Source organism: Mastomys coucha, unplaced genomic scaffold (assembly GCF_008632895.1).
Source record: "Mastomys coucha isolate ucsf_1 unplaced genomic scaffold, UCSF_Mcou_1 pScaffold5, whole genome shotgun sequence".
NCBI lineage: Eukaryota > Metazoa > Chordata > Mammalia > Rodentia > Muridae > Mastomys > Mastomys coucha.
The window spans coordinates 114,590,432-114,608,770 of NW_022196911.1; the positions used below are offsets into that span (position 1 = coordinate 114,590,432).

Consider the following 18,339-nt stretch of genomic DNA (forward strand, 5'->3'; position numbering starts at 1 on the left):
CTGAGGTCAGCCCCTCACAGCCACTCAGCCAGTCCTAGGATCCTGTGGGGGAGAACCACGTGACAGCAATGGCCCCTACCTTCTCCATCCCAGACTCCTTTACAGCCTTGTCCACAATGTTGCGGACCTCATCCTCATACTTGTGGAGGTTCAGCTGTAGCAGATCGGCCAGGGTGGTCTCTTCTGACATTTCAAACTTCACCTAGGGAGAAACCAAGCGTGGTTTTCCCCGGGAGTCCAGGTGTGCTGCCATAGGAGGAAGCAGGCCTCTGAGCCCAACCTCGGCCACTGGGCCAAGCTTTGATCTGTGACCCAGGGGCTCCACGATTCAGGACAATCCCTTCTCCAAGCCTTACCCTTTTCTCTATAAAACTGTAACCACAAAACCCTCTGGAGTTGGTTAAAAAGCAACACCAGAACACAAGTCCCCTTAGAGCACTGATTCTCAGCCTTCCTAATTCTGCAACCCTTTAATACAGTTCGCCATGCCAGGATCGATGCCTAGGGGGTATCCTTGGAAATTTGGGAGTGCTCAGAATTGAGCTGGGATGCAAAGGGAGGTCAGAGGAGCAGGTTCCTCATCTTCAGCCTTCCTATGCCATATGGATGGTCAGTTACAATCAGAACTGGATGTGACTTACAGGGCCTGGTGTGAAAAGAACACACAGGGCCTGTGAAGACAAATAAGTGTCAAGATCGGCAGCAAATACCAACCTGCCAGACCAGATGTGTCCACTAGAGCAATAGCCGCATGAGTAACCAACCGTGTTTTGACAGGCTTTGAGGCCTACCTCACCAGGGGAAACTTATGCCTGTTATAGTAGCCCATGGCTGCTGAGGTCATAGGCCATAGGGGGAACAAACTACTCTTGTTTTGGTAAATGGACAATGTCATGCTGCCTTCTAAATATTTGTGATTATACCTGGCGATGAGTGCTGGTCTCTGCCTGATGAGCCAGAGAAGCTTCTGCTGCCAGTGAGCAGTGGTTAGTGCGGTGACCTGTAACTGGTCAATGGGCTGTCAAGGATTGATGGTAAAAAATGCTCAGCCAAGTGGGACATCTGTATCATCCCCCTCCAAAGCTCCGAGAACACCAAGGGAGTGTGTATGTGTGTGTGTGTGTGCGTGTGTGTATGTATGTGTGTGTGTGCGTGTGTGTATGTGTGTGTGTATGTGTGTGTGTGCGTGTGTATGTGTGTGTGTGTGTGCGTGTGTGCACGCGCACATGTGTGTGTGAAGAACATGAGGTAGAGAATGGGAAGGATGCTGGAGCTAGTCTTCTGGATGTGGTGTGGCTGCTGCACCTCAGAGGTCACAGTCATTGTGACTTGTACAAGATCAAGCCAGTAAAATGTCTGGCACAGTGGCAAAGGGGGTCACAAGGCCATTCAGGAATTGATGGCTGCCAGTGGAAGGAGAGTAATTTTCGTCAGTGGTGTGGCCACCGGTAAGTTACTTTCATTTAAGGTAAATAATCCCAAACCCTAATCACAGACATACCCTTGAATATGTACCCCTAGCTAAACTCAGTGAACCACAATAAAACAGACAAGCAGACATGGAAATCAAGGGGGCTTAGGAAGAAGAAAGGGTCTGATGGGAGTAGGAGGGGTGAGGAACAGTAATGGGAATACGTGAAAATGATTTGACATGGTATACCTGTATGAAGCCATCAAAGGGTTGAGAGACAGAGATCCTAGCTGAGCTGAAGGCAAGCCCAGGCTCTCTGAGCTCCGAGCCCGAGAAACGGCCCGTGCCTGGCTCGGTCAACCTCACGCACCAGTGCCCCACCTCCACTGTTTAGGCAGCAGCTCTGGCTGGTCCAACTCATGGCTGGCTGCCTGCCAGCAGCCTTCCCTCCTCAGTACCTGAGTGGCCTGCATGAGCTGTTGCCAGTGGCGGTCACGGATGGCGGGGTTCTGCAGCTCGCTCACGGCTCGCAGGGATGTGATCATGTTTTTCACAGTGTTATCCAGTCCCACGAAAGCATCCCAGGCTTTCATCTCCTTGTCCAAAGACCTCACATCCTTGGCAAACTTCTTACAGTCAATATCCATCTGCTCCACGTTGATGTCCTTCCACTTGGTGGTCTTCCAGTCATCAATGCTGGTATTGACCTGCAGGGAGAGCAGGAGAGCACACCAGCTCTGTCACCTCCCACCCTCCCTCAGCAGGCAGCTCCACCGGCTACTGGAGGGTGTGGAGATACAAGATACAATGTGCCTTTTAATGGGGGATACAAGATACAATGTACTTTTAAATGGGAATACAAGATACAATGTACTTATTTTTAAACTCAAAGTGTTACATTAAGAAAAACTCCATTAAGCAGGGCGGTGGTGGCGCACGCCTTTAATCCTAGCACTTCGGAGGCAGAGGCAGGCGGATTTCCGAGTTCGAGGCCAGCCTGGTCTACAGAGAGAAACCCTGTCTCGAAAAACCAATTAAAAAAATAAAACAAAACAAAACAAAAACCTCCATTAAAAAAAAAAAAAAGCTGTTCAGCAGAAATTCAAATTCCTCCAGGATCAGCACTTCCTGAACTCACACTTGCAATCTCCTCATCAGCCATGCACCTTTGAGTCAGCCCTGGAAGAACAGGAGGCAGAGCTCCGGCCTCCCAGAGGGAAGCCAGGACCTCCTTGCACGAGGGTGGAAGCTCTGCAGAACCTGACCTTGCTAGTTGTGCTCACCTGATGGCTTTGACATGCTTCAAATACTTTGCCTGGCTGAAATAATTTGGACTGTGTGGTTGTTGGTTTTTTTTTTTTCCCCCAGACCCATTTCTTACTGGGAGATGTGTCCAGTGGTGGGACATTTAGAACTGAAATCTGACGTAAGTAAAAGGAGTGAACTAAGAGCTGGGCCATAAAAGCTTCAGTTTAAAAGATGAACAGGTAAGATGTTTGTTGGTAAAAGCCTGTGCTGGGCTTTGCTCGTGCTTGGCAAGATTTGGCTTACTGTGCTTTTGGGAATGACCACAGAACTTGCCTCAGCCAGGACACGGGAGCCAGGCCCAGACTTCCAGGCAGGAGCCCAGATTGTCAATACTTGGCTCATTGCGCTCTTTGCCTGCCTTGTCAATCATGCTGATACATAACCTGGACTAGTGAGCTTACCTTTGATAGGCATCTGCCTGGAACAAGAGCACAACAAATACATGTTGTTGTTCAAAAACTTCTAGGAGAGCCGACACCTTCACATGCACAGGACGGCCCTGCCTCACTGGTAGGTCTGAGACGACTCTGCGCCATCTTACAGTGTCCTGGCTGGTTGGCTGTCCATGCGTCTTCCTGAGCCACCCTGCCTGCTCACGCACATGGCTCCTCCAGGGAGAGGCTCCCTATAGAGGTTTCTGTCTCCGGGGATGCTGCCCTCATCTGCTGCCAAAGTTTGCATGAATTTTGGAGTCCCCAGGTCTGACGCGTAAGAAGCGCCATCTCTGGGTCCCCAGACTGTGTTGTTTTGCTACGGTGGCTCTAATGGACTGCTGGGTAGCTTTGACTGGCTTGGAAGCTGCTATGTCACCCAGGATGTCCTTGCCTTCTATTCCTACTGTTTCTGCCTCCCTGGAGCTGGGATTGTGGGGTGGGGCACCATGCCTAGTGCATTCCTTACTACCTCCCAGATGTGAGAAGTCTGCTGCACTCAGGAACTCATGGCCCACAGGGACCACAGAAGACTTGGCCTTCAAAAATCTGTCATGGACTGTGAGGGGAGAGCTGTATTCCTTAATGATATGGCCACTGGTAAGTTGCCCTTGCTGGAGTAAGCTACCCCACAAATTTAAAAAAAAAAGGCATGGAAGTAGGAGGGGGCCTACTGAGAAGAATGTTGGAGGGAGTCTTGGGGGAGTAGGAGGAATATGAGGGGATAAATATATTTTAAAAGAGGAGAGATGTTAAGAGAAAAATGACAGGTAGAGGAAACAGAAGGGAGGGAGGTGGGACAGGAGAGAGGTGGGGCAGGAGAGAGGCGGGGCAGGAGAGAGTCAGGTGGAGGGAGGCAGGTGGAGGGAGGCTGGTGGAGGGAGGCAGATGGAGAGAGGCATGTGGAGGGAGGCAGGTGGAGGGAGGCAGGTGGAGGGAGGCAGGTGGAGGGAGGCAGGTGGAGGGAGGCAGGTGGAGGGAGGCAGGTGGAGGGAGGCTGGTGGAGGGAGGCAGGTGGAGGGAGGCAGGTGGAGGGAGGCAGGTGGAGGGAGGCAGGTGGAGGGAGGTGATTATGCACAGAGCTGCTGCTGCATTCCTATATATCTAGAGGTCCTCTCTGTTATAGCCACATGCAGAGTCCTCAGCCCCATCCCACAAGGTCTGGCCTGCCTCACCACGACGATCATGTCCCAGAGCTCCTTCAGCAGGCGGACCTCCCTGTGGCAGGCCTTCAGTTGCTTGTAGTCTGGCACAGTGACCTCGAACAGGCTGCCAGACTTGCACAGCGCGTCCATCACACCCTCCATGGCCGAAATGCTCTTTTGTTGCTGGGAGGGGAGGGGAGGGAACATCAATGGTTGCCGCAGCCTGGTGCCTCCAAACCTGAGTGCCCCATCCTGCCCCCGTTCTTGCCTTCTTGGTCTCTTTTCTCCACCATGCCTCAATAAATCTCTGTCCTCTAACTGCAGCTTGCCACCCTACCAGGGTGTCCAGTCCACCAGATCCTTGCTTGACAGAGACCAGTGCTCTAGCCAAGATGGCAGCTGCCCTCCCTGATTCCCCTCACTCCAGATATAAGTAAGAGCAGGCTGATTAGATGAAGGAATTTGTGTTGTTGCTATGGGCACAGCTATGGCCAAGAACCCCATTGTCTCAGACCCAGGGGCATGGCAAGGCCTTTCTCCAGGTCAGGCTCAGGGAGATGCTCATGCTTGCCTTGGTCCATGTAGGATGCTGACAGTGTGTGCAGAAAATACCAACCACAGTCCCCTCCTCCCTTGTCTCCTCTCCTCCTCCCCTTCTCCCTCCTCCCTTGTCTCCTCCCTCCTCCTTTGTCTCCTCCCTCCTCCCTTGTCTCCTCCCTCCTCCCTTGTCTCCTCCCTCCTCCCTTGTCTCCTCCCTCCTCCCTTCTCCCTTCTTTCTTCTCCCCTCCACTCTCCTCCCTCATCTCCTCTTCCTCCTGTTCCCTCCCCTCCACCCTCCTCCCTTGTCTCCTCTCCTTCCTCCCCTCCTCCCTCCCCCCCCCAACTCTCCTCCCACCTCCTGGATGTTCACAGCCTAGACTGCTCACCTACAGAGACCGTCTATGGAGATGAGCTGTTATACAATGAACCTGAGTCCTCGACGCAGACATATACAATAAATGTATTGAGTTTCTGGGCTGTTGTGTCATCACCAGGGTGCACAGTCCACCTGACCCCAGCTTTTCTATCTACGTGTCTGTTCTTCAGTCCCTGAAGCCCCAGAGTGGTCACTCCCTAGGCTGCATAGGTCATGGCATATCTAGGTTGACTTTTACTCATTTGTTTGTTTTTGAGATTGGGTCTCATGTAGCCCAGGATGACCTAAAACTTTCAACAAAGCTGAAGTTTCCCTTGAACACCTGACCCTCCTGCTTATATCTCCCAGGAGCTGAGACACCTGTGTGTACCACCACAGCCTGCTGGGGTTGCACACCTCAGTCCCTGCTGGGTTGCTCTCCCAACACCCATTGCTTCCATACCATATTTCTATCTTATTAGAAATGAGAAAAAGCAGCATGGGATTGCTTTAAGGAGAGAGAAAAGTGACGTCTAGATTATGGCTCAGGGAGAGTGGCATGAAATGGCCATGAAGACAAGGGAGAACCTGACTTTAAGAATGGGAGCTCAGGGCAGAGAGAGGCAATATGAGGTGACTTGAAGGAGCTTGTGGGGTTCATGTCTGCCCAGTAAGTTGAGGTCCCTAGAGCCTGGCCCCTAGAGTGGGTGTAAGAGGCCCGTTGAGCTCAGAGCTGACTCCGGCTCTGAGAACCTCTATGTGTGCCCTGGGAGACCTAAGCTGGCTTGGCAGGATAGCCGGACCATGGCTGTGGGCAGATCTGAGCATCTTACCCTGACGCTAACACTTGGGCAGTGAGAACAGAGTGGGGGGTGCATGGGAGAGAGGAAAGGACAAGAGTTAAGTCCAGGTGACAGAAAGCTTTTCATAGGAACGATGAAGCCAGCCTGAGTGGAAAGGGCAGCCCACGAGGCTTGCAGGAGGCTCATATGGCCATGGGTAGTTGTTGCCTTGGAATAGCTTTCTGAGCAGTGTGGTAGAGTGGAGGCTGTGTGGCTGCGAGGGGGATGCCTGAGTCTGCATGTCCACATGTATGTCCATACAAAGGAGTCCCATGCATGCACATGCTTGGTCTTGCAGGCAGTCCCATTTAAGCCGTGTTTCCATTTGTGACAGTAAAATGGCTTAAGAAAAGACCAGCGCTCCAAAAGGGTTCCCAGAGCTGCCATGGGGACCTCACCACAGTGCACGAGTACCTTATTCAGGGACTTGTAAGGGTCGGGGTCACTGAAAGAGAAGGGGGCGTCACGTCGGAACTTCTCTCTGAATTCGTGCTGCTTGAGCTGTAAAAGAGAGGGAATGGGGTTGGGGAGGGAGGTCATGCCGTAGCTGGCTCTGAGCATCGCAGCATGGCCAGCCCCCCCACCCCCGTGCTCCCCACCCTGGCCTCCACAGCCCAGCCCAGCCCAGGCTACCTCAAACTGCTGACACTTGCGCCTCAGGATGTTGACCTCATTGGCCTGAAGGGGCGCCACATTCTGTTTCACCTGAATTGCCAGTTTCTTGGTGTTGGTCCACTGCTCTGGCAGCTCCTGTGGGAGGCAAAGGCCGGGGCCGGGGTCATCTGCCTTCACTTGGCCATTGGAGTTTTGTTTGTTTTTTTTTTAAGTATTTAATGTGCCCGAGTGTTTGCATGCATGCAGTGCCCAGAGAGGTCAGAGGAAAATGCTGGAGCCCGCGCAGCTGGAGTTACAGACAGCTGTGAGCTGCCATGCGGGTGCTGGGAACTGAATGCAGGCCCTCTGCAAAAGTAGCAAGGGCCATCTCCCGAGCCCCTCGTCTCTCTCCTTTTAAAACGCTCTGCTGTGACATAACTGAAGGCTCAGGAGAGACTTTTAAAGTAGCACGAATTGCTTGTGTTGTCCCCAGCCAGACCCAGAATGGCAAAGCGGGAAGCTCAGTGTGCCAATCAGAACTTCTCTACCTTTCATAGTGTTCATCAGCCCGAACCCATCCATCTGTGTGCATTGTGCATAGAACCCATCCATGTGTGTGCATTGTGCATAGGACCTATCCATGTGTGTGCATTGTGCATAGGTTCATGCGATGATGCAGATGCACATACATGTGCATGCATATGGATGCGTATGGATGCACATGTGCATGAGTGCCTAAGGGTGTATTTATGCACGTGTGTGCATGCATGTGCCTGTGTTGGTGCCTTTATGCATGTGCATGGCCTGAGAACTCCTAAGGACTGGCCACATGCTTCAAAGCCCTTTGGTTTCAACTGGATTTTGAATAGTGTGGCTGGGGCAGGCACAAGGCTTGTTGCTTGGGGTTCAGACCCAACAGATTCTAGGGCAGACCTCATTATAGCACAAGGCCACCCTGCTAACTGCATGGTAGGGCCATGGGTCCATGGCTCCTTGTCCCCTTGTTACTCCTGAACCATGGGTCTGGACAGTGGCTAGAGTTGGTACATACAAACAGGGGAGTGGGCCTCGAGCAGCAGGAAATTAGGACGGATGGATGGAAGGATGGGGAAGGGGGATGGGGAGGGAGGGAAGGAGGCTCATAGGCTTGGGAAACCAAGGAATCAGGCACAGCTGGGCGGGGCAGGGGGAGCTCCTTGGAGGGACTTCCCCCTCCTGCTCAGCCATAGCCCAGCCAGCATGACAATGGCTGTCACGTGGGCAGTGGATGGCAGGGCACAGGCAGCCTCTGCCCCCCACCCCCATCTTCACTCACTAATCTCCAGGGCCTGCCTCCCTCTGCTCCAGTCTCCATCAGCTTTTACACCCATCTGGAGTGAGTGACCTCCACACTCAGAGAGATGGGCATCGTGGAGATGGCTTTGACCCTACAAAACCATCCGGAGGCTCTTGCCAGCCTTGGGGACCACCTTGGTCCTGTTCTCCAGGAAGATTCTGTCTCTGGCCTCAATACCCCTGGGGATGCAGAGTCTCGTAGGCATCTAGGCTGCAGTGACCTGACCCAGTACTCCAGCACAGCCCCGTTGGAACCCACCTGCAGCTTCAAGTAGATCTCCTCCGGCATCTCTTCTCCGTAGGTCTTGAGCAGTTCAATGGTTTGCTTCAGGGGCTCGAACATGCTGTCCGTGGCTGCCTGCCTCTCCTTGACTTTCATCAGGTGCCCCATGACCTCTACCAGCCCGTCGTAGTCTCCCTCCTTCAGTGGCTTTTTCAGGGCTGTTCGGGTGATGTTCATGAAGGTTTCCAGATCAGCAAGACTGCGGGACAGGGGGACTCGGTGAGGGGCTCCATCCTCCTCGGGCACTGCCTCAATGTCATCTTAGCAAGGACACTCGACTGCCATGCAAGGCACCACCTGGAGAGGGGCACCCACTGCCCCGATATGGTCCCCCTCATCCTAGATGTCACAAAGATTCTATTAGCATAGCCCAGGCTGATCCTTAAAGATAGCTGTGGCTATCTTAAAGCTGCAGCTCAGAGCAGCTCAGCTACAGAGCATGCTTATGTTGTTATAGATGATGCTCACACGATGGTGACTGTGTCTGGGCTGTGCCAGCGGCCTTCTTGCCAGACTCAAGGCCTCATCACAGAGCCTGACAGGCACTTCACCCTTCTACCTGCCCTGCACTGCTCACAACACGGAACCACATGCACCACCTCCAGGGACAGCGAGGCTCGCCCATGTGGTGTGGTGCGGTAAGGCATGCTATTCCTCCTGTGGCACTGGTGCTCCTCCGTGTGGCGTGGGGCAGTAAGGCATACTCATCTTCCTGGCCTCACAAGGAGCAAATGTAAAACCTACACCTCAATCAGGCCATCCAACTTTCAAATCAGGCCACTGAACCACTTACAAAGTGGTTCACTGGTGTCTCTCACAGGCTGTCAGGGATCCTGGGGAGACTCGGGTGTCACCGCAGCGGGTCACGGCCTTACCTGTTGATGACGTGGTTGCTCAGGTGTCTCTTGAACAGGAAACTCCAGCGCTTGATGGTGTTGAGCAAGGCCTGCTTGAAGGGGCGGCAGTCGCACTGCAGCCAGCCGTGGAAAACCTTGGTGTTCTCACATCTGGACACCTCCTCGTACAGCTTCTCGTAGGAGTCAATCTGCCCAACACAGCCGTGGGCTCCATCAGCCATGGCTGTGTATCCCTCATAAGCCAGCACTGCTTCCCGTCTGGCTGGGAAGGGCTGCCATGTGGCCCAGGGTGCAGCTCAAGAGAGGCCAAGACCACCGCTACCTGTTTGCCCTTGTCCCTCTGCCCTTCCTCTAGGAGAGGACAGACAGGCAGAAGGGGACAGGATTGGGTGACCACAGTAAAGCGACTCCTAAAGGGCGCCCCTTAACTCATGGGAGCACTTGTAGACTTTGGGCCATCTCATCTTCCTTCTTTGAGCTCGGGACTGAGTTGCTTCATTTTCTAGATCCCCCCCACCCCTTTTTTTTTTTGGGTTTTGGGTTTTTCGAGACAGGGTTTCTCTGTATAGCCCTGGCTGTCCTGGAACTCACTCTGTAGACCAGGCTGGCCTCGAACTCAGAAATCCGCCTGCCTCTGCCTCCCAAGTGCTGGGATTAAAAGTGTGCGCCACTCTGACCTGGGAGGCAGATTCTTAGACTGCAGACCCTCTCCTGGAGGCGGCCTAAGTGTGGGGCTCCCAACCACCTCTTATCTGGCTCTCAGGGACTCTTATCCTCAGGATCAGTCCTCTTTCCAACTTGCCACAGGATGGGACACCAGCCAGCTCAGCATCGCTCCCTCACCTGAGCTAACTGAAGCCATTCACCCTACCAGCCTGGTAGATCCTGCTGAGGACTCTTCTCTCCCTGGCTGCCTCCTGGGACAGTGGTGCTCCCCCATGTGGCATGGTGCGGTAAGGCCTCCTATTCCTCCTGGCCTTACCAGGAGCAAATGTAAAACCTACATCGCAATCAGGCCACCCAACTTTCAAATTAGGCCTGGGTGGGGGTGGGGGAGGTCATCTACCAGAGGATGCAGGAGATGACACAGGAGGACAACAGGACTGTGCACACCTGCAGCTGGAACTGAGCCAGGGTAGGTGGTGTCTTGGGGATGGTGTCATCCATCTTGGTGTCCAGCTCCTCAGGGGTGGGGGCGTGCCCAAAGATGAGGAAGTTCTTCATAAACTCCTGAAGGTCGTCCACCCAGAGGTAGGAGTACCTCTCGAAGGAGTCCTGGTACTCCTCGGCCACCTTCATGGCCCCAATGACCAGGCTGGACACTTCCTCCCGCATCTCTATGAGGTCTGCCATGTCCTCCAGGTCAGTCTGCCAGGGTGGGAGTGGACAAAGGTTGGGTCATTTGAGACCCAACCTTCATGAGAGACAGATTTGCCCCTGGCCTGGAAGAGCACCCTTCTGTAGGTGAAAGTGCTGCTGAGCATCCTGGGTGGAGACAGGGGGATGTCTATCAGTGTGCAGTGACCTCCTTATAGAAGATTTGCTAAGGGTGGCTCTGGTCTGTCTGATCCCAAGGTGACTTGGGTGTCAGCTCATCCATTCTGTGTTTGCACAGACCTTGGCTGTGTCCACGTGCTGGGATGGACAACAGGGATACAGAGCAGGCTCACATGGGCTGTGTGGGGACACAGAGCGGGCTCACATGGACTGTGGTAGGGGGACACAGAGTGGGCTCACATGGACTGTGTGTGGAGGGGAGACACAGTGGGCCCACAAGAACTGTTTGGGGTGTGTGTGGACATTTGTGAAATAACAAACCCAGAAAACTACCCTCTAGTTAAATCTCAGTAAATGTTATGTATGGTCTATGCAAATCGATTGAATGTGTGCCTGGTCACTTCTGAGGCCTCTAAAATTCCTCAGTATATTCTACTCAGATCTGCAGTTCAAACTCACTTCCAGGCGCAGTCCTGCTCCTGGCTGGCAACGCCACAGAACGTGGTATTCCGTTCCGGACATTCCTACGTGCTTACCCGTTTCTGGTGACTTGCATGTTTATTTTGATCTTGATGCCTTTCGCCCTTCATTAGCTCTCATTGTACAAATTTAATCTTCTAATAAAAAATTAGGCAGAGGGGAGCAGTCATGGAATCAAGGCCTTGATTTGACGGAGGTGGTTAAGGAGCACAGATTTGGGATAGGTCAGTCTGTCAGGGAGAGGCTGACTCTGGCTGAACCCTTGGCCTGAGTCTTGCTGAGCTTGGTGGCTCTCTAGGAGGGGCAGACTCTTTCACCTGAGTCCTGCTGAGCTTGGTGGCTCTCTAGGAGGGTTAGACTCTCTCAGGCTAGCAAGGGTTTTTGTTTTGCCTTATTAAATTTTTTTAAAAAGATTTTTTTTTATTTATGTGTGGGTTTGTGTAGGGTATGTCTCTCTGTCCCACCACAGAACCCAAACCCACACCACAGGAAGGCCTCCAGCAAGGCTGGGGTTTCACTTGGCCCCTGCATCCTTCTCAGAGCCCCTTTATGCTCGTGTGCAGTAGATCTTGGTTCTAAGGTTGATGTGCCACCTGCTCCTCGATGCCAAGGCTCAGGCATCTCTGCACACCACAGTCCCATAGGTACAGAACAGATGGGCGTGGCTCTGCCCAGGTTTGCTCCATCCTGTACAGAATGCAGTCCACCTCTCGGAGGAGAGCTGCCCTTGTTAATGGCTGCTCCAATTTGAGGACAGGTTAGGGACCTGGCTGGGGACCACCCCTATCTGGGAAGGTAGATCATGTACCTTTACTCCCTAGAATTCCTGCCTCTCTTGTGCAGTTCCAATGAGCTGACCCACCACGAGGCTGGGCTGGGTCTGCCCGCCTTTCAGGCTCCTGCTCAGAGAGGCCTAATTGTTTCTTTTTCTTTTTCTTTCAGAGATTAGAGCTTAAGTATGCCTAAACCCTGTGCTAAAACTTTGGGTGTCCTACCCTTTTCCTAAAGATCCTGCACACCAGCTGCAGTCTGGTGCTACCCCCCACCCCAGCCACCTCATCTCAAGTTTCATGGCCGTTTTCTCCTCCTCTTCCGTTCTCCAGACAGCTGCACAAGTCCCGGGTTGCCTGCCCTGAGGTCTTCCTTTCTGATCCCAGCATTGTCCTGTCTCAGAGTCTGCCTGAGTCTTTTTGTTGCCCCTGAGCTTCTGTTTGTGTTGTTCTTAAATTCCTTTATTAATGAGCCCTAAGAGGGGATACTGGGGCTCCCCGAGATTTTAGGCAACACTTTTTTCCTGCCTTTTCTTTGGTTGGGAGAGAAGAGGAACCATAATCTTACACCCAAAGCAGGCACCGGCCTCAAGGTGGCCGTGTGAGCTGCAGGCTGTGTATCAGAGCCGCAGATTGGCTCTGAGGGCAATGAGAGAAGAGGGAGGAAGGCCCACAGCTACGGCAGAAGGACCAGGCACCCTCGGCCTGTTGGTCCAGACCCTTCTAGAGTGAGCTGTGGGGAATGGAAGCACCAGTAATCTGGTTCCAGCACGCTGGCAGGAAGCCTTCTATTTGGCTGGTATTTCAAGCTAACACTGGCCCTTCTGGTCTTGACACGTGGTCAATTCCAGTAGGCCACTGAGGTCAGAGGTTTCTTTTTCACGTCCATGGCAGAGTCAGAGTGGGCTGAGCAGAGGGACTTTCTGTCTGGCCTGCATAGGGTGGAGCTCTGCCTGGGGCTTCTCTCCTGGAGCGTTCCTGCAAGGTCACCCAATCCCCCAGGTTCATATGCTTTTAGACAGGTGCCCTGGGTCAAACTGTATCCTCTGCTCTGATGATGTCACATATTCTGGCCCCTCCTTTTTCCGGCTCTTAGCTCCTCGGGACTGATCAACCAGTGTCCCAAGGGGTACAGCTTTCAGATTCTCAGATGCTATGCTGTGTGTGGAGCTGGAGCCGTGGCCTAGATGTCTGACCCTGAGCACTCACTAGGTACCTTGTCCCACTCCGTACCTGTCCCAGTCTGGGCTTTAGGGAGAAAGCCCGCTGAGTCCCAGCATTCATTGCTCTCTGCTTCCTGACTGCAGATCCACTGTGACTAACCACCTCACACGCTTATTACCAAGTCATTCCCACCACTGTCAACCACACTCTTACACTGAGAGCCGCAACGACCCCCTCCTCTCTCTACAGTTGCTTTTCTCAGATGCTCTGTCTCAGCAGTGAGAAAAAGAACTAACCTGGGACACTTGTCAAGACTCCAGAAGAGAGGACAAGGCCAGATTCAGGGGGTGGGGGAGAGAGAGAGAGGGAGAGGGAGAGAGAGAGGGGGAGAGGGAGAGGGAGAGGGAGAAGAGGGAGAGGGAGAGGGAGGGAGAGGGAGAGGGAGAGGGATCAGGCCTTCGGACCTGGGGACCCGAGGGGACAGCAACCACAGACTATCACATTCTGAACTGTCATTGTCACACTCTGCAGAGCTAGGCCAACACTAGCTGGCACCCAAGCAGGGAAGTGGCAACGGATGGTAAGAGCTCAAGACTGACCTTGTAGTTTATCCTGCCCTTGGCCAGGCGAGGGATGAGCCTGGCCACATTGTAGAGGTCATTGATCAAGCCTTCGATCAGTGCCAGGAAGCTGTCCTCATCACCCATCTCCAGAGACGGGTTGTAGGTCAGTCCATCTTCATCCAGCTCCATGCGGATCTCAAACAGGGGAGCGATATTCTCCTGAAACGAGTTCCTAGGGGCTTAGTGCCTCGGCTGATTCCGAACGATGCTTGGGTTGCTCACCTCAGCTAAGGTGTAGCTATCTCCTGCTGGTGCAGACCAGCAGTTCAGACCACATCAGCCAGATGCACAGTCTTGGACTCAAGGCCAGCCAAGAGTTGGCTGGGGAGAAGCAGGGGTTAGGGCAGGCAGATCACTGAGCTCACTGCTGCCAATCACCATAGGGTCACTTCACATTAAACCAGGGTCATTGTTTCAGAAAGTGAGACAATGGCTGCCCTCACTACTTGCTTGGCTGCAGCCAGTCAATGTCTCAGTGCCTTTGGTGAGGCTGCAAAGATACATAGGGTGCCAACCCCATCTGCCAGGACATGCTATCTATCAAGGGTTACTCTGGGGTTTTCCTCACTATACCAGTTGCCTCTCTGGTTATGTGCAATGGCCTGCAAGTGACTCAACTGCCTTTGTTTGACCGCCTCAGACTCAGGTCCCATCATAGCTGTGGCTGACAGACTCTGAGCACCCCAAGTTCTCTACGGTCAAGAGAGCTGTCTTGAGAGGTTCTACAGGGAATATTAGATGGTCAGTCATCATGAAGGATGGTCAGGCTTTTCTGAACACTAGCCTGGAGGTTTCCTCCTGCCATGGGGCCGCTGGGAACTCTCTGGCAGTGTCAAGGAGGGACCTTTGTGGTGTTGATGGCCACTCCCCTTCTCTGCTGCTGTCACTTTTACCACAGACATTTGGCCATAGTGTGGGGTTGCCTCTGAACCTATGGTTGGGAGCAATGTCTGCCTACACCAGCAGAATTTTAGGTCTGCAAATTTGTCACGGCTGTGGTTGATGTGAATTTCCCAGTGAGCCCATGTGACGGGCAGACTTCTGATCATGGGGTTGGCTCTGACTACAATGGGCTTGAGGCTGCATGTTTGTACTTTTTTGCCTTTTCTTTTTCCTTCATGAAATGCTGCAACATAAAGACCTGCTCCAGATGGGCCCCTCGTCAACCTTAGGCCATGAGCTGCATAGACTTCTGTTGTCTATAGTTCACCCAGACCCGGGTGTATCCTGCTACAGCAGCTGGAGACACACTAAAGACAATTACAGACCAGCAATGGAGATGTATGCCAGGTTCACACACGACCCGTCTGCCCTCTGTGGCTGTGGGAGGCCCTCCTGATGCCACCACGCTGTCCTTCACTGGCTGGGTGGGTCCTTGCCTTCTCTTACTGACAACATTTGGGAACTGTTGTATTACAGTATAGCACCGAACTGCCCCTAATGTTTGGAGATGATGGGGCCAGAGACTCTGACCTCATTGGTGGACCAATCTGTTGATGGATTTGTGGCTTAAAGAGTTTGGGGGGAGGACTTTGTTATGAGGGAGAGCTTCCCTTATTTGGGTGTCAAGGTGAGTGGCCTCGCTCTGGCTCCCTGCTATGGGGCTTTTTTTCACCACAGCCCAGGAGTAATGCACTGGAATATTTGAGACCATGAGTGAAGTATTTCTTCTTTGAAGCTGCTTTTCAGGTGTTTTGTCATAGTAAGGAGTGCTGACTGGTAGACATTGTAACAAGGCACTGATGCTGACGGGTAGACATTGTAACAAGGTGTGGGCAGGGAGGGCACACCAGCACACCTTGGATACAGAGAGGTGAAGCTTAGCTGCGGGCATTGCTAGGAAGAGCACCCTCTGCAGTTACCACAGGAAAGTGTCAGGGGTGCCTCATGTCACCTGGCACCAAGGTGGAAGCATTTTCTCAGATATGCTTAGGTACTCTACAGTGCGCTGGGATTGTGGCAGATCTCAGGTGACTGGCTGTCCTGAGGGCCTGGGATTGGGTGTTCTCTGGCATGGTAGGATCTTTGGCTTTAAAACCAAGGCTAGCTGGCTACCACAAACAGATTTTAAGCCTGTTAATCCATAAAACAGCCTTCAAATCTGGCAAATCTTAAGTATAGATTCCAACACAGATCTCACTTTTACACATTTACACACATACGCACGCACGCGCGCGCGCGCACACACACACACACACACACATAGTAACTTACATCCATAGACATGTTGTCTGTTAAGTAATTTAGAGATTTGCGGATGAAGCGGTCAAACTCGGCTAAGACCATGGCATCAATATAGTTGACGTAATCCTTCCAGGGCTGGCTGGTTGTATCTGCTCTGAACAGTTCTGAATTTTCCTGCACACAGAAGCATACCACTGGCTGTGATCTCACCAGTACTTCACTTAGCTCTCTGTTTAACCTATCCTGTGACAGGCTGCATCACCCCTGCGCCTTTGTCCTCTTGGCTTACAGACACTCAGAGCGGATGATTTAAGCCCCTTGGCTTAAATCATTGGGCTCTTTCCCATAGAAGGCTTCATGCACGGAGCTTCCTGGCATTCCTAGAGGTCAGCCTTCTAATCTTTTAGCTCTCGGCTCAGGCGTCACCTCCTCGTAAGGCTGTCCCTTGAGCACCCATTAATCCTATCCCTGTTCCCACCCACATTTTCTTTAGTAGTTTGCTGTTTATGCCACGGCAGTACAAGTGGCAACCCTCAACTGTCTTGTCTTTGGTCTGTACCTTCATTTGATGACCATGTTTGTGACAAAGAGCTTAGATCATCCTTTCTGCAATTGGACTCTGACATGGGACAGTATCTGGGACAGAAGTGGTAAAGTACTCAAAGCACTGGGGATGAACAAATGGACAGAGGGGTTGATGAAAGGGTCAACAAATAGAATGAATGAATGAGTGGGTGGGTAGATAGGTAAATGGATGGGTGGGTGGATGGATGGATGGATGGGTGGGTGGATGGATGGATGGATGGGTGGGTGGGCGAATGGGTGGATGGATGGATAGGTGGGTGTGTGGGTGGATGGATGGATAGATGGATGAATAGATGGATGGATAGATGGGTGGATGGATAGATGGGTGAATGGGTGGATGGATGGATAGATGGATGGATAGATGGGTGGATGGATAGATGGGTAGATGGACAGTGGAAAGGTGGGTTGATAAATACATGAGTGGATGTCAGGGATGAATAAAGAGGTAGATGAAGGGAAGTATGGATGGATGGATGGATGGGTGGATGGATGGAGTAGTATATAAAGGTTGGGAGAAGGACAAATGGATGAATCTGTAAGACACTGAGTGATATAAGTGAACACGAAGATGGATGTAACTCAGCCTGTATTCTCAGGCAAAGGTGACAGAAGTCAGAATCCCAGGTAACTTTAGTATGGGGCAGAAAGAAATGGTTCAAGTGGCTATTATATCAGTGGATGGCATGGTAACAAAGCCAGGTACCCTGATAGCTCTGTCTTATTGAAGTTGGCCACCCAGGCAGCATGAGGTGCTCGAACAAGTGAGCTTGCTCTCCTTGGCTCTGGCCTCCATCTCTTTCTATCAGCTTTGCTCTCTCTGCTAGCTTCTATCAAAGACGCCTACTTTCTAGATGGCTAAGCAGGTGCATATACCATCTGCACACAGACAGGCGCGCGCTGGCTGTGACATACCACATGCACACGTGAGGTCTCACATGTCCGTGTCCACACTCACAGGTGGGGAGCCCATGAAGGATACATGTAACCTTACAACAGCCTGTCCCTGTTGGTTTAGGGTGAGATGTCACCAGCACGTATGGACTTTAATGCAGGTGTTGGTGGCGCTCTGGCCACCTTGGGATAGAGCACAGGCACGTCACAACAGGAATCAGGCTTTGAAGCCGCTCTTAGGTCGGGCAGTCTTGGATGAGATCCAACCGACTCTGTGGCCATCAGAACACTTCTGATTGGTCATCTTAATTTAATAAAATGTTCAACTACTCTTCTCTCCTCCTCCATAAAAAGCAAGCAGCTTCCAGCCAGGCGGTAGTGGCACATGCTTTTAATCCCAGCACTTGGGAGGCAGAGACAGGCGGATTTCTGAGTTCGAGGCCAGCCTGGTCTACAGAGTGAGTTCCAGGACAGCCAGGGCTATACGGAGAAACCCTGTCTCGGACCCCCCCACCCCCCGGGGATATGCTTACCGCAACCATGGCTTGGATTCTCACACCAGCATCCTTGACAGCAGAGTAGCGCTTGTTCAGGTTGGCCACCCTGCCGTCCAGGTCCAGCAGGGCCTCCTTCTTGTTATCCTTCCTTTCAAACAGGGGGTTGGCCGACCACTCCTGCAGGGAAACCGTGGCCCTTTCAGGGGTGGTCTGGCCCTTCCTTCGTGCTCTTTTGGGCGTGAGCCTCCCTGTCTCTTGCCAGGCTCTCCCCGGGTACCCTGTGAACCGTGAGCACCTGTGCATAGCTCCTGGAGGGGAGTTCTTGGGGGCGTGAGTGTGCCATTCAAGTGAAAACTGAACTCAAAACACCAAACAGTGGCAAGCAGTGGCTTTGTTCTTCCTCTCGTGTTTTTAAATTTCATTTTTTATGTATGTGTGCGCGCCTGCTTGACTATGTGTGTACCACATGTACACAGTGCCCACAGAACAGAAGAGGGTATCGGACTCCCGCTGGGACTGGAATTAGAGGCAGCTGTGAGCCACCCAG

General features: G+C 52.5%; 1 protein-coding gene across 4 annotated transcripts in view; it reads right to left on the reverse strand.

Annotated features, from left to right (window-relative positions):
- Dnah17 (dynein axonemal heavy chain 17) overlaps positions 1–18,339 on the reverse strand; it is a 125,251-nt gene that overhangs the window by 86,971 nt on the left and 19,941 nt on the right. For all 4 annotated transcript variants that reach the window (XM_031354916.1, XM_031354913.1, XM_031354915.1 and 1 more), the window contains 11 exons: positions 17,829–17,969; positions 15,850–15,993; positions 13,612–13,794; positions 10,215–10,469; positions 9,120–9,289; positions 8,221–8,443; positions 6,666–6,782; positions 6,447–6,533; positions 4,326–4,478; positions 1,870–2,118; positions 80–202 (listed from right to left, as the gene is read on the reverse strand). In XM_031354916.1, coding sequence (XP_031210776.1) covers positions 80–202; positions 1,870–2,118; positions 4,326–4,478; positions 6,447–6,533; positions 6,666–6,782; positions 8,221–8,443; positions 9,120–9,289; positions 10,215–10,469; positions 13,612–13,794; positions 15,850–15,993; positions 17,829–17,969 — 1,845 coding nt within the window. The remainder of the gene's footprint in view (positions 1–79; positions 203–1,869; positions 2,119–4,325; positions 4,479–6,446; positions 6,534–6,665; positions 6,783–8,220; positions 8,444–9,119; positions 9,290–10,214; positions 10,470–13,611; positions 13,795–15,849; positions 15,994–17,828; positions 17,970–18,339) is intronic.